The sequence below is a fragment of the Chlorocebus sabaeus genome, chromosome 13 (assembly GCF_047675955.1).
Source record: "Chlorocebus sabaeus isolate Y175 chromosome 13, mChlSab1.0.hap1, whole genome shotgun sequence".
In the NCBI taxonomy this organism is placed as follows: Eukaryota; Metazoa; Chordata; class Mammalia; order Primates; family Cercopithecidae; genus Chlorocebus; species Chlorocebus sabaeus.
The window spans coordinates 86,359,762-86,374,226 of record NC_132916.1 but is presented as its reverse complement, the minus strand read 5'-3'; the positions used below and the strand labels follow the sequence as shown (position 1 = coordinate 86,374,226).

The following is a 14,465-nucleotide window of genomic DNA, read 5'->3' as shown; positions in this document are numbered from 1 at the left end:
CTCCATCAGTGAGGTTTCCTAGGTCTATGATTTGCTGAAGTGTCAATTGTTACCTAATGCTCAATGGGTTGACTGTTGGTCACGGATGGAGCGTTTTATCTTTGGAAAAGTCTGAGAGCCCTGACCAAAAAACACTTGTTTGGTAGAAAGGTCTATTCCAGAGTTTAAAAACCAAACCAAAAACATGGCATGCGGTGGAGGGGACCGGTCAGGCCATCATACCCCTGAGACTCTGAGCTTTACCTGTGAGTCAATGACAAATATCAGTGCTCCTGTTCCCCGGAAGATCATCTCATAGTCAAATGTAGGGTCAAAAAAGTCAATCTGTCCTGGGAAGTCCCAAATCTGAAAATTGACAAAGGAGCTGTTGGAAACATCTTCCCGGCATATCTTGTTAGTGCTCTCCAAGAACAGTGTTTCGTTGGGGGACATTTTGTGAAAGACAACTTTCTGAATAGATGACTTGCCGCTTCTCCTCAGGCCCATGAGCAGGATTCTCGGCTTCACCTCAGTGCTGAAGGGGTCGCTGAAGTCCAGAACTGGAGAAACCACAAAATGAGAATGAAGGTGAGACGCTTTCACAGCGGTTAATTAGAGGAGTTTCACTTCCACCTCGAATGTGATTGATGATTCACAGGTGATGCCACTCTTCCAAAGAGAGTGCTAACGGCATCCCTCCACTGAAACCCCAAGTCTTGCTGACTTCAGAGCCTGAACACTTAACCACTGGTCTATACTTCCCACCAGACAAAAGGGACAGCTTTTGCTAAGTGCAAAACACTCAACAAGGCAGTCTCGCCACTTCTCACACCGTCCCAGGGGCCAGACACCAACATCATGCCACATCACAAGCAGGGACTCAGCAGCGCGAAGAGAGATTTATTTCCCGGAGCAGACTGTCTGTGGAAAGAACCCAGGTCTGAGCATTCAGGAGCCATATTGTTCTCTGAGAAGTCACCACTAAAGAGATGCTTGGTGATGTGAGTTATGCCTCTCTCAGTCACCTTCCTCTGGCTAGGACTCTCCCAAGCCACGGAGGCCTGGAAAGTGGGCCTTGGACTAGATGTCGCAGGTTTGGACTGTGTTACACAGCCGATGCAAAGTCTGTGAGAGGCAGACATCTCTCAGGCCCACCCTGGTTTGGGGCCCCCCATCCAGTAAGGTAGCTACTAGCCTAATACAGCTATTTAAATTAAAATGGATTAAAATTAGCAATTCAAATTCTCCTCCTATGAGGTTTCTAGAGAAGCCAAGTTCATAGACACAGAATGTTTTCAGGGCTCGGGGGAAAAGAGGAATGGGGAGTTCTATGTTTAATGGGTATGTAGCTTCAGGTGGGGGAATATAAGAACATTCTGGAGATAGACGGTGGTGAGGGGCGCATAACATTCACATTGTTATGCGCCCCTCACCACCAAAAATGGTTAAAACTGTAAATGTTATGATGTGATATATATTTTATCACAATAAAAATTTGGGGTTTCCTCAGTTTCATCATGGCTAGTACTCAACAGCCACATCCAGCAAGTGGCTAACATACGGGACAGCACAGACACAGAACAGCAGTCCGCAGCCTTTTGGGCACCTGGGACCAGTTTCATGGAAAACAATTTTTCCAGGGACCAGTGGGGCTGGCGGGGTGGTTTCAGGATGATTCAAGCAGGTTACATTTATTATGTACTTTATTTCTATTATTATTGCATTGTCCTATATAATGAAATAACTCTCAAGTCACCATAATGCAGAATCAATGGGAGCCCCGAATTTGTTTTCCTGCAACTAGACAGTCCCACGTGGGGGTGATGGGAGACAATGACAGAACATCAGGCATTGGATTCTCACAAGGAGCAAGCAACCTAGATCCCTCACATGTGCAGTTCACAACAGGGTTTGCACTCCTATGAGAATCTAATGCCACTGCCGATCCCTTGAGCCCAGGAGGTCGAGGCTTGAGCCAAGGAGGTCGAGGCTGCAGTGAGCTGAGATCACACCTCTGCACTCTAGCCTAGGTGACAAAGTGAGACCGGCTCAAAAACAAACAAACAAAAAAATACGTAGAATTTAACAGTGGTGACAATTGCACACCTTTGTGAATATACTAAAATCCATTGAGCTCTGTACTTTAAAAGAGCAAATACTATGGTATATAAAGTATATCTCAATTTTTTTAAAGGTTTCATGAATACACAAAAATAAAAAACCCAGAATGAAACTTAAAGAAGGATCAAGAAAAGAAACCAACGTCTTAAAAAAAAAAAAAAAAAAGGAGCAGTGGCTCATGCCTATAATGCCAGCACTTTGGAAGGCTGAGGTGGGAGGCTCACCTGAGGCCAAGAGTTCGAGACCAGTCTGGGCAGCATAGAGAGACCTCTGACTGTTTAAAAAAAAGTTTTTTTTAATTGGCTGGGAATGGTGGCATGCAGCTGTCATCCCAGTCACTCGGGAGGCTAAACTGGGAGGATCCCTTAAGCCCAGGAGTTCAAGGCTGCCATGAGCTTTGATTGCACTACTGCACTCCAGCCTAGACAACACTGCAAAACCCGTCTCAAAAAAAAAAAAAAGAATATAAACAAATATAGAGATGTATATATATTAAATTATTTTCCTAAATGTCTTATTTCCTTCTTAACTGTACCTCATTATGTCTTTCTTTTTCTCTGGTCTAACCTAATCCAATACAGACTGAAAAGCAACCAACAATTTTTCCCCCAAAATTCTACAATTGTCTAAAACACGTGTTAATACTTGATAATATCTTAGTAAATTTAATTTACTATATATAATACTTTGATGTTTGAATTCAATAGATATAGGCAAACATACATATTTCAGATAAAACAATGACTGAATAAAGAAAAATTAAGTAGGTACAGATGTGCATAGACATTACTCCACTATAAGCAACTCCTCAGCCCTACCTTATCCACTCATACTTTTCCAGTTCAACTGAGTCCAATTCAACACATTGCTGATGACATACAATGTAGGCAGTAATGTGGAAGTAAATGACCCAAAATGTAACCAGCTTTCTTCTTCATCAGTGATTATATGCTACCCAGTCACAGTACTGCCATTACAAGTCAATCTTAGCAAGAACAGGGCATGAACTGAAAATGAAACAGGGCTTCAAGTTTAAAAATATCAGACAGATAATATGTTCATCTTCCCTTCCCATAGTAAATTCCTAAAAATAATAGAAATGGTATGCATAATAAACAAATAGGTGGACAATGAAACATGGATAGCTAAGTTTGAAACAAAAAGGAGAACTCAAAATTGACAACCAGGAAATCCTTAAGAAACACAAAAATCAGACTGAAGAGGGAATCTGCAGTCCTTGACTATGAATGGCAGAGTTCTGCTGTAGAGTGTAGAACTGATGGAATCTCACCATGGGAAGGATTATGAAGACAAGCAACAGAGTCATTATTTGGAGAATAACAGTGAAAACAGCCAAGCAGATAAACTCTGTGCACCACGGCCCACTCACCTAAACTTACCCTACACACACTAGGATATCTTCCAGGTGAAAGCAGTAAATGGAGGAGGTTGGGCATGAGAAGGAAGTCAGTGCCCCCAGTGCTAGTGATGCCCAGAAGGACAAGGAAGCATCCCCACTACTGCCCTAAAAGTCCTCTCACCTCCCCTAACTCTCACTACAATGTGTGGAATAGAGCACTATCAGAGGTGGACACAGTACCATCTTCCCTCCAACATTTCCTTGAACATCAAATATTCGAGTAATGCCAAGATCATGGAAGACAATATAGACTCAACAAATGGAAGAATGTACACCTGAAGAAGCAGAGTTAATGACGGAATCAGAGCAAACTGTCAAGCTAAGTATACTTCAAATACTCAGAGATATGAGAAAATATGGCATTCATGAAACAAGAACAGACAGTTTCAGAGGAAGTGCAGTTATGAAAAAGGGGTATATAGATCTTGGCAATAAAAATGTATGCATTAAAAAGCAGAATAAACACAGATGAAGATGGAAATAGTGGACTGGCTAGTCAAAGTCTCTCAAGATGCAGTACAAAAGAATAGAGCCCTGGAAAGTATGAAATCAAAGTTAAAGTGGCATCAGGAATAAGATTCAGAAGAACCATTATTCTACCAAAGACGTTCCAAAAGGAGAGAATGCAGAATATGAGGAGTAAGCAACATTTGACTAAATAATAGATAATCCTTTCCTATATTAACAAAAGATAAAACTCAAAATGAACAAACTCACAAAATAAAATGGAGAAACTTAAACAAAAACAAGCCCACACTTAAAAAAAAAAATCATAGTGTAACTTCATAGTGTAACTGTCCAGGGGCTTCCCCGCAGCATTTTTTTTTTTTTTTTTTGAGACAGAGTCTTGCTCTGTTGCCCAGGCTAGAGTGCTGTGGCATGATCTCAGCTCACTGGAACCTCTGCCTCCCGGGTTCAAGCGATTCTCCTACCTCAGTCTTCCGAGTAGCTAGGATTACAGGCGCCTGACACCACACTCAGCTAATTTTTATTTTTAGTAGACAGGGTTTCACCATGTTAACCAGGCTGGTCTCGAACTCCTGACCTCGGGTAATCCATCTGCCTCAGCCTCCCAAAGTGCTGGGATAACAGGTGTGAACCACCTTGCCCGGCCCCCCACAGCATTTAGAATAAAATCCAAATGCCTTCTTTTCCCCCGCACCCATGCCTGGTTCATCTTCTCCACTTGTTCCCTCTCCTCCAGCAACACTGGCCTTTCAGAAGGTTCCTCACCTCAGGGTCTCACCTTGCTCTTCCCCCCACCTAAAAGAGCTCCTTCTCCAGTTCAGCCCAGCTGCAATGTCACCCCCACTGCTAAATCAGGCACTATCACTTCCTGGGCCATAACCCTGTGCCTTTTTAATAGTCCTTATTACTATTAATAGTCCATCTTTAGTACGTTTGTCTTCCTGTTTGTTTACTTGTTTTTTGTTTGTCTCTCTCACATATGCACAGGCAAAATATAAGGTAGCACATGGCGTGAGTTCAGTACATATCTTTGAAGAAATTGGTTGATGGAGAGGTGACTGGCTAGCTCAGGAGTGTGATGCTGGGATGTCTGGATTTTACCCTAAAGCATTGAGGAAATCCTCAGAATTTTTTAGGGGGGAGAGGGGGACAGAGTCTTGCTCTGTCGCCCAGGCTAGAGTGCAGTGGCGCAATCTCAGCTCACTGCAACCTCCACCTCCCAGGTTCAAGCAATCCTCCTGCCTCAGCCTCTCGAGCAGCTGGGATTACAGGCACGCACCAGCACGCCTGGCTAATTTTTGTATTTTTAGTAGAGACGAGGTTTCACCATGTTGGCCAGGCTGGTCTTGAACTCCTGACCTCATGATCCGCCAGCCTCCGCCTCCCAAAGTGCTGGGATTACAGGCGTGAGCCACCAAGCCCGGCCTGGAAATCACTAAGGATTTTAAGAGGAGATTAATGTGATTTACATTTCATTAAGTTCACTCCAGAAACACTCCCTTGCGGGAGCCAGGATGGAATTAGGAGGTTGTTCTAGAACATGAATGACAAAGAACTAAGGCACAGGCTGTGGAAACAGGCAGAAGAAATGGACTTGTGAGCTCAAATCCGTGTCACATTAGGCATGGGGGACAAAGGAGACAGAAGCCCTGGGTTCCTGACCTGGCAGCCCATTCACCAAGAAGGTTAGGGGGACGAAGCTGAAAAAGTATTTGAACTTGTTGAGTCTGAGGGGCTTGCTGGCCTGCAGCTTACGTTGGGAAAGGACCCAGGGCCTCAGAAGGGAGGTAAGAATGTGACAGGCTTGAAGCAGGGAATGGAGGCTGCTGAGCTAGCCGATGCCTGATGGTCCTTTTCCCCCGACCTCGTTGGGTGAAAGTGAGGACATGTTTGAGGAGTTTTAGCCTTGACCACAGCTCAAAAACTAACCCACTCCAACCTCCCATCAACCAGCGGTTGCCATTTACTGACTGCCTACATAGCACACAGTGTCATGTCTCAAGGTGGTAACACTCATCCTTTACAAATGTCAATGACGCCTCCCATGCAGGTACTCATCAATGGCCATGATGTTTCAGTCAAGCAAGCTGAGTAAGCTCTAGAGATCTAATATACAACAGGGTACCTACAATAGCATATTGTATGCTTAAAAACTTAAGGCAGATCTCATGTTAGGTGCTTTTACCATAATGACATTTTAAAAACCTGTCAAGACATAAAGTACCAATTCAAAGGTACTTAGGGAACATCCAGGCATTGAGAACCTTTATGTCTGTGGAATATTATAAGGCAACAAAGTGGTCTTTACCTGGGGATATATACATTATAATATAGCTGTGTGTGTGTGGGGGGGTGTGTGTGTGTATGGCCATGGATGATAACGGACTTCTTGATTGGTTTTTCTTTTTCTTTTTTTCTTTTTTTTTTTTTTTTTTTGGCGAGAGAGGGTCTCACTCTGTCACTCGGGCTGGAATTCAGTGAGTGGCTCAATCACAGCTCACTGCAGCCTCAAACTCCTGGGCTCAAGTGATCCTCCTGCCTCAGCCTCCCAAGTAGCGAGGACACACTGCCTCCACCATACCTGGCTAATTTTTTAATTTTTTAATTTTTTTCAGGCGGGGGGGTGGTAGTTAGAAGCAGGGTCTCGCCATGTTGCCCAGGTTGGTCTTGAACACCTGGGCTCAAGCAATCCTCCCACCTTGGCATCCCAAAGTGTTGGGATTACAGGCATCAGCCACTGCGCCTGACAACTTCTTGATTTAAATCTTTATTCTCTATATTCAGAAAACACCAATGTGGCCTTTTGCCATTTTTCCCATATGGGTTATTACACACATACTTGAAGAATAAAAAACAGTTGCCATTTGAAGGGGTATTAGGTATTGGTAAGCAACTTCTGCCTTTCTATAAAATTTTAATATTATATTCCAAAGGGGGCTGTATTCCTATTAGTCTAACATTTGGGCTCAATAGCCTGTGTAACACAAAGTACAGAAAAATATGAACACATGATTTTGCAGTTTGTAACTTAACAAAATTAAAATTGTTGTTAAAACAAACTGAGGCCGCAGTGCTTACCCACAGCAAACACTCAATAGATGTTTGTTGAGATGATTACGTGAAAGTGACTGAGCAGAATTTGAGGCTAAATTAACTGAAGCTTTAAAAAGAAACTTCATGTCTGACTTTGGCCCAGATCAGCACTTGGAACTGGGTATCAAGAGGATCAGCTTTATGCCTAGGTGAAGGTTTATTTACTGTGGTCAGGGACACCAAATAGACCTCATATCTCCTACACTCGGTGCTATCAATACCCAGATTGCCCAAAGAGCCCAGCCTTCAAACTGGACTGCTGTAGACCCCAGGAAATTCAATCACCCAAGGAACAGCACTATGGGGAGGGGTCATCAAATTGGGCCATATCAATCTTTAATACCTGAAGGCTAATCACTTAATCCGGAATTATCCAGTAACCAGCAGAGCCCTGTCAAAAACCAACAGGCCTTAGTAAATAGAAAAAGAAGGGAGAAAAAGATGGATTAGTGCTTTGAGTACAACAGGGCTGCCTGGGGACCGTGCCTGACTGATCTGAGGGTTAGGAATGCTTACAACGAAGAAGAAACCAGAAATCAGGAAAATGGGAATTGAAAGCCAATGTTCACCTCCTTACACAGCTCTTAAGGTTGGCCCTGCCATCCTAAGCTCAAGGGTCTTTCCAGGAAGAATGAGATATCATATGAAACGCACTTCACAAATTCTAGTGCATTATACGATTGAGAACTATTATAATTAAGGAGAGTTCTCTGAGAGGTAGCATCTTTGAACAGGCTCAAAACAGGAAAATAAACTATTTAATGCAAGAATTAAGATAACGTAGTGGCGAAGTGATGGCAAGTGGAATGGCTGAAAAAGCACGGTGTTAGTGTCAGACTAGGGTTCAAGTCCCAGCTCTCTATCTACTAGCTATGTGACCCCATACATGTCCCCTTGCCCATGAGCCTTCCTTTCCTCCTCTATCAGCATACACATGGACACACACACAGGCACACAAGGACACATACACAGACACACAAACACACACACTCATTCCCCTTCCTTTTTTCCCACTCCAAGCCTAGGCAACAAGAGGGTCTTCAGTGGAATGTGACTATAGTAAGAGGCTCATTCAACCTTAAGGGAAAATTAGAATTTCTTCGCTATTAGTATTCTGTGGGATCAACAAAGGCTTAAGCCTCTATGTGCTTACGGTTTTAGGAAAGACCTCTAGTGTGTTTCTATTTGCAACTTTCTCTGTGGCTCCTTTAAATTTCTGGAGCTTATGTTGATCAATGGAACTACTTACACATTCAAGACCCAGGAGTTCAAAAACAAATTCTAACCCAAGTGGGAATGAATCATATGAATAATAATACTACTACTAACAAGAGCTATGCAAAAATCATGAAGATTCACCGTCCATTTGATTAACTACTTAGCAGGGAAAATTAAATGCAAACAGAACACATATTTTTTCAAAGGCATAAAGATTTTTGAAGGTGATTCTTTTATTTATGCATGAAAACTAAATATGAAATCCTCTCAAATCACACTGGCAGATAACTTAAAAACATGATAAATACCACATATGAATATTTCCTTAACATATGTATTCAGTAGCAGTCCTAACGATAAGGGGAGTGCTGGGAAGGGAAGGGTGTGGTCCCTTTAAATGATTTGGAAGGGAGAAGGGAAGTGCCAGGTAGAGAGGAGGGCGTGGTCCCTGGCTAGGGCTGCACCCCGACAGGCCTAGGTGAGGTCAGGCATTTCCAGCCCAAATGTTGCAAGACCACCCTGGCCTGCCACATCCCCATCCTGTGCCTATAAAAACCCAAGAGCCTAGCGAGGCAGACACAGAAGCAGCTGGACATCGAGAGGAGCACATCAGTGGAGGAACACACAAGTGGCTGGAAATCAAGAGGAGTGGATGGGTGGAAGAAGATTCAAGCGGCTAGACGTCGAGAGGACGTTGGAAGCACACCAGGTTGGCCAGAGTAGTCAGAAAACAACTGCCTGACTCCAGGGGAAAACCATCTCTCTTCTGGCTCCCCCATCTGCTGAGAGCTACTTCTACTCAATAAAGTCTTGCACTCATTCTCCAAGCCCAGGTGTGATCCGATTCTTCCGGTACTCCAGGCAAGAACCCAGGATACAGAAAGCACTCTGTCCTTGTGACAAGGTAGAGGGTCTGACTGAGCTGGTTAACACAAGCCCATAGACAGCAAAACTAAAAGAGCACCCTGTAACACATGCCCACTGGGGCTTCAGGAGCTGTAAACATCCACCCCTAGACACTGCCGTGGGGTTGGAGCCCCATAGCCTGCCCATCTGTGTGCTCCCCTAGAGGTTTGAGGAGCAGAGCACTGAAGAATCAAGCCAGACCCCCATCACACACCCTGCGAGGGGGACAAGGGAACTTTTCCCGTTTCACTAATATGTTCTGATTTACTAATGTGCCTTCTTACAAACTTTTTAACCATCACTTTGAGAGTGCACTAAGGTTGGCTTTACGCAGTCCTCTACTTTACACACTGAGAAACGGAGCCGAAGTCTTTCTCGGAGGACCACAAGAGGAGAAGGTCGACCAGCAAGCACCCTGGACCCTGTAGCCCAGAAGTGAAAACACTTTTTGTCTTCTGAGTGTCACAGCAGAACTAGGAAAGGCCATTACAAGAGAGCTCTAAGGCTGTGGCACAGGAGGGAGAGCAAAAAATATTTTTTAAAAAAATAAATACCAAAAGAATAAAGGAGGTAGAGAAGAAAGAAAGAAGAGGCCTGGTGCGGTGGCTCATGCCTGTAATCCCAGCACTTTGGGAGGCCAAGGCAGGCAGATCACTTGAGGTCAGGAGTTCAAGACCAGCCTGCCCAAGATGGTGAAACCTCATCTCTACTAAAAATACAAAAATTAGCTGGGCGTTGTGGTGGGCACCTGTAATCAATCCCACCTGTTAGGGAGGCTGAGGCAGGAGAATCACGTGTACCCAGAAGGTAGAGGTTGCAGTGAGCTAAGATCACACCACTGCACTCCAACCTGGGCAACAGAGTGAGGCTCCATCTCAAAAGAAGGAAAGAAAGAAGAAAATGAGCAGGAATGAAGTGGCTATGCTAAAAGTGAAATTGATTGTCACCAGCATTTGCTATGGGCTGGGGGAGGATTGAATAACACAGGTGGTGAACCTGGGGCAGACTCAGTTATCTTTGAAAGACAAAAGATGATCTCTCAAACCCAAAGCCATCGGCTCTTATCCAGAACTTGTTGTTTGTGCCTCCTGTTTCCATTAGACTACCCTCTGTCTAGTATTAAAATGGAGGAGATCGCTAATAAAAGTAGAGAGTTAGTATTCTCTGATGCCGTGAATCACTGACAGAGGTTTATAAAACGCCTGATATAAAAAGATACTCTCTAAATACAGGCATTCAAACAAGTATTTACCTAAAGTTTAACTTTGATCACATCATGTTAAACTATTCCATAGTTTCATCTGTTCCAACTCTTCTGTATTTCCAGGGCCAGAAGGAAATCCAAGAGACAAGCTGTGTCCAAAGCTGTAGTCAACCCAGCTCTTTTCCGATAAGGCAGAATTAGAAGAAAAGGGGCTTACATTTCAACACACTTGATCCTCTTCTAAACTTCGCTCACTTCTAGCCCATGATAGGGCAGTAGAAAAGTCCCCTGGTATCTCTGGGCCATGATTTCAGTATCAGTATAATCATTATCTCTACTTCCAAGGAACAATGAAAAGGTGAAATCACTAATAATTTTTAAATATTTTAGGAAAAAGCCATGCAGTCATGCATGCCTATAATCCTAGCTACTTGGGAGGCTGAAGCAGGAGGATTGCTTGAGCCCACAAGTCCGAGACCAGCGCAGGCAACATAGAGAGACCCAGTCCCTTCCCCACAAAAAGCTGACATTAATGAACCAATGATTAATACATATGAATTGCTGGATTCACCCCATCTACATCCTTCAGGAAGGAAGACCCTGGATCTTTCATGCCTCCAGAAACCTACACACAGTCACTTCTTCAGACCCTAAGGGTGTGCACAGGCTGCTATGAAGACAAAGACTAAACTTCACCGGACTGTGGGTGAACAGCTACATTAAACCAAGTTTCTCCTAAAAAATGGGAGGGGTTTTGGGGGGAAAACAATTTTACTTTCTGATTAAATATGATCTTGCAATTGCTTTCCTTGTTATTATAGTTTTTAAAGCACAGTGATTTATTAAAAGATTTAAAGTCCATGAATCTAAAAATAATCATTATTTTTGGTGCAATTGTTTTTAACGGCCTAACCATTGCCTCCCCTCTGGGAGTTTTATCTGGAGTGTGGGGATTGAAGGTGAGACTCACCTTACCTGTAATTAACTACCATGAAAGCAAGGTTGAGAGGTGCCCAAATCTGCCCTAACAGAACTAATGTGCCTGAGAACACTTTTGCTATTCATGAATAAAATATGGAGTGGAAGCCAGAGAAGTGCAATTTAAGTCTCACCTTAGTTGCCCTATGTTTTCAAACTTAGTACAATGTGGTAAAACTTACAAGGCGCACTTGGTTTAAAAATAAGATCAGAGGTTCCTTTATAAGTCCCACAGACTGAGGGAAATGAAAACTGCATTACATAGCCACCTTCAGTCCGCTTCTCTTGCACAGCTCCTGATAAATTGCTTTGCAACTTAACTGGCAAGACTAGTTGGTCCCACATCCCACCCTCAGCCTCCCACCTGCCAGGGTAGATTTCTGAGCTTAGTGGGAAAAGCCCCAGGTCTCCACTAAGTGCAGGCACTAAACCAAGCTATTAGGAAGGGGAAAGAGGAGAGGGGTCCATTAGAGAAATGCTTTGCTAGTGGTTCAAAGTACATCTTTTCTCAGAATAGGTCCTTTTTTTCCCTACATTCTACTTCTTAAGTTTGAGAGTAGGTAAATGTAAATTTTTTTTTTTTTTTGAGATGGAGTCTTGCTCTGTTGCCCAGGCTGGAGTGCAATGGTGCAATCTCGGCTCACTGCAACCTCCGCCTGCCAGGTTCAAGCGATTCACCTGCCTCAGCCTCCTGAGTAGCTGGGATTACAGGCGTGCACCACCATGGCCAGCTAATTTTTTCTTTTTTTTTTTTGTATTTTTTTTTTTTTTAGTAGAGATGGGGTTTCACCGGTAAATGTAAATTTTACCAAAAATAAAACAAGATTATAATGCAACACGTGAATCAGCCTTTTGAAGCGCACAGGAAGGGAAGTCACAACTCCCAACCTCCCCCTCCCAAACCCCACTCCCCAGACCATATCAGCCGGCCTGACAGCCATCAGGAACAGTCCTCGCTGGAATTGCTGACTGAGGAGCCTGTCTGCCACTAGAGAGCAAATGTTCTGACAGAGATTCTGCATCAAGGCCTAGACCGGAAAGTCAAAGCCAGGAAAATCTGGAAAGAACAGAGGTCAAAATATAATGGAGGAAATCTGAGCAGACCACCTATCCACAGCAGGCCCAGGTGGACAGAAACCAGGCTTAAGCAAAGTTTGCCGAGCAAACATGTTGCTTTTCTCACGATATAAATACATTTAATCCTTTCATAGCAAGATCCCAAGCTGATCCCAAGAGCTCATTCAGAAGGATTTTATTATGCAAGTCACCAAAAATCAGTTACAGGCAAGTTTGCCTTTAGGTTAACAGCTAAGGAGCCTGGAAGTCTGGGCTCTGGGAAAGCCCTTTGTTCCGGGAATCCCGTCCCTCAAGCAGGGTTTTAATTTCACTTCAATTTCAAGTCCCCAAATCAAATTTTAAAAGTGCCCACTTAAAGAACTGCAGAATAAACGAGGGGTCCAGTACTTTTTCTGGACCCTCCAGGCCTCAGGACAGTATCAAATTACAGGGCTTTCCCGCCTGGATACGGCCCCTCCACCCCCCACTGTTTTTCTTTTTTAAAAAAGAGAATCCCACACACACCCTACTGTGTCCACCATTTCAAATACCTTGCTAATACATCCCTATTCTGCATCTCTCTGGAGTCTTCTAAGAATCTGGGAGGAGCTAACAAACGGAATTTGAATAATAATGAGGCGACTGAACAATTTAATTACGGAAGGTAGCTCTAGAGACTCCAATAAAAGGGCTGAAAGGCTTTATCTACAAAAATGTGGCCTGGTGCTCAACGGTAAGACCAATTACCGGGAGTGCAGAAGACAGAAAGCACAAAGGTGCACACATCAGTTTAAGCAAATGAGGAATCAGCACAAATCATCCAAGAGAGAAAATACTATGAAAAAGTGTTTTCATAGTGGGAAGGCTGCTTTCTCATCTACCAGCTGCAAGGCATAGTTAACTTTATTTCCTTTCTGATTCATTGAAAGTCGTGCCTGCCAGATGTAGAATAATGAAACTACCCTCGTGAGAAAAGCTTTGTATAGAGAATTTAAAATAAGTTCAGTGAATTCTCAATAAAAGTTCTTTAAAAATCAATAGTCACAAAGGTACTTGTATCTCTCACACGATTTCTTCAGTGTGAAACATTAAAGTTAGTTCCTTCTCTTGGATGCATACAAGTTTCACTAAGAATAACATCATGTTTAACAGCCGTTTTCTATTGACCTTTGCAAGTGACCTTACAATAAAGGAACTTTTGCTCACTTCTGAGGGAAACTAAACAAAGTTTAACCTTTCTGGAATACCAAAAGGCTCTCAACTTCCTTAGACCTTAAGAAAACGCAGGAAGCCCCCACAAGCTGAACGACTGCTAAAACCCGCTTCTAGAACAGGAAAAAGAGTTTGCTTCAATGGCAAAGAATTCCCCCGCCGCGCGCTCACTCCCGGGCAGGCACTGCCATGTCCAGGTGGTGATACCGAGAGCAGATAAGGTGTCCTGACAACGGTGTTTGCGTGGATCCCGGGAAACCTGCGGCCACTGGGCGACTCCCAGAACAGCTTGGCGAGCATCCCCCCGCCGCCCCGCGGGTCTCCCCAGCCAACACCTGGGTGGACCCCTCCTGCGGCGACGCGGGGCGAGACTGACACCCGCAGCTGCCGACGACCCTGCCAGTCACGCTGCCGCCGGCTGCCTTTTTTTAGCCACGACATCTGACCCTGGCTTCAACAGCACCGTTCAGGGAGAGAGGTCCCAGGACGCGCCCGTGGTCCCCTCCCCTCCCCAACCACCAGACGCTGCGGAGAACTTGGGGTGAGGGGCGCGGGAGGCACCGGCTCTGAAAGGGGCAGAAGCGCGCGCTCCTCCGGCCCAGACGCTTCCTCCCTCCTTCCCCTTTTCCACCGATCCTGGTTACCCCTCCGCCACCAGCACCGCGCTCCCTCATTTGGCAGCTCGAGGTCACGCTTCTGGCGTCCCTCCCCACCCCAGCCCCTCAACTCCGCTCCCCTGGACCCCCTCCAAGTCTGTGACCAGCGCACTGCCGGGCTGGGGGCGGGAAGATGCCAAGGGGAGGAAAGGGG

The 14,465-nt window shown here is 44.5% G+C and overlaps 1 protein-coding gene across 1 annotated transcript in view; it reads right to left on the bottom strand.

Annotated features, from left to right (window-relative positions):
- RRAGD (Ras related GTP binding D) overlaps positions 1-14,465 on the bottom strand; it is a 37,658-nt gene that overhangs the window by 22,734 nt on the left and 459 nt on the right. Inside the window, exon 2 of the mRNA XM_008006599.3 lies at positions 244-539. Coding sequence (XP_008004790.1) covers positions 244-539 — 296 coding nt within the window. The remainder of the gene's footprint in view (positions 1-243; positions 540-14,465) is intronic.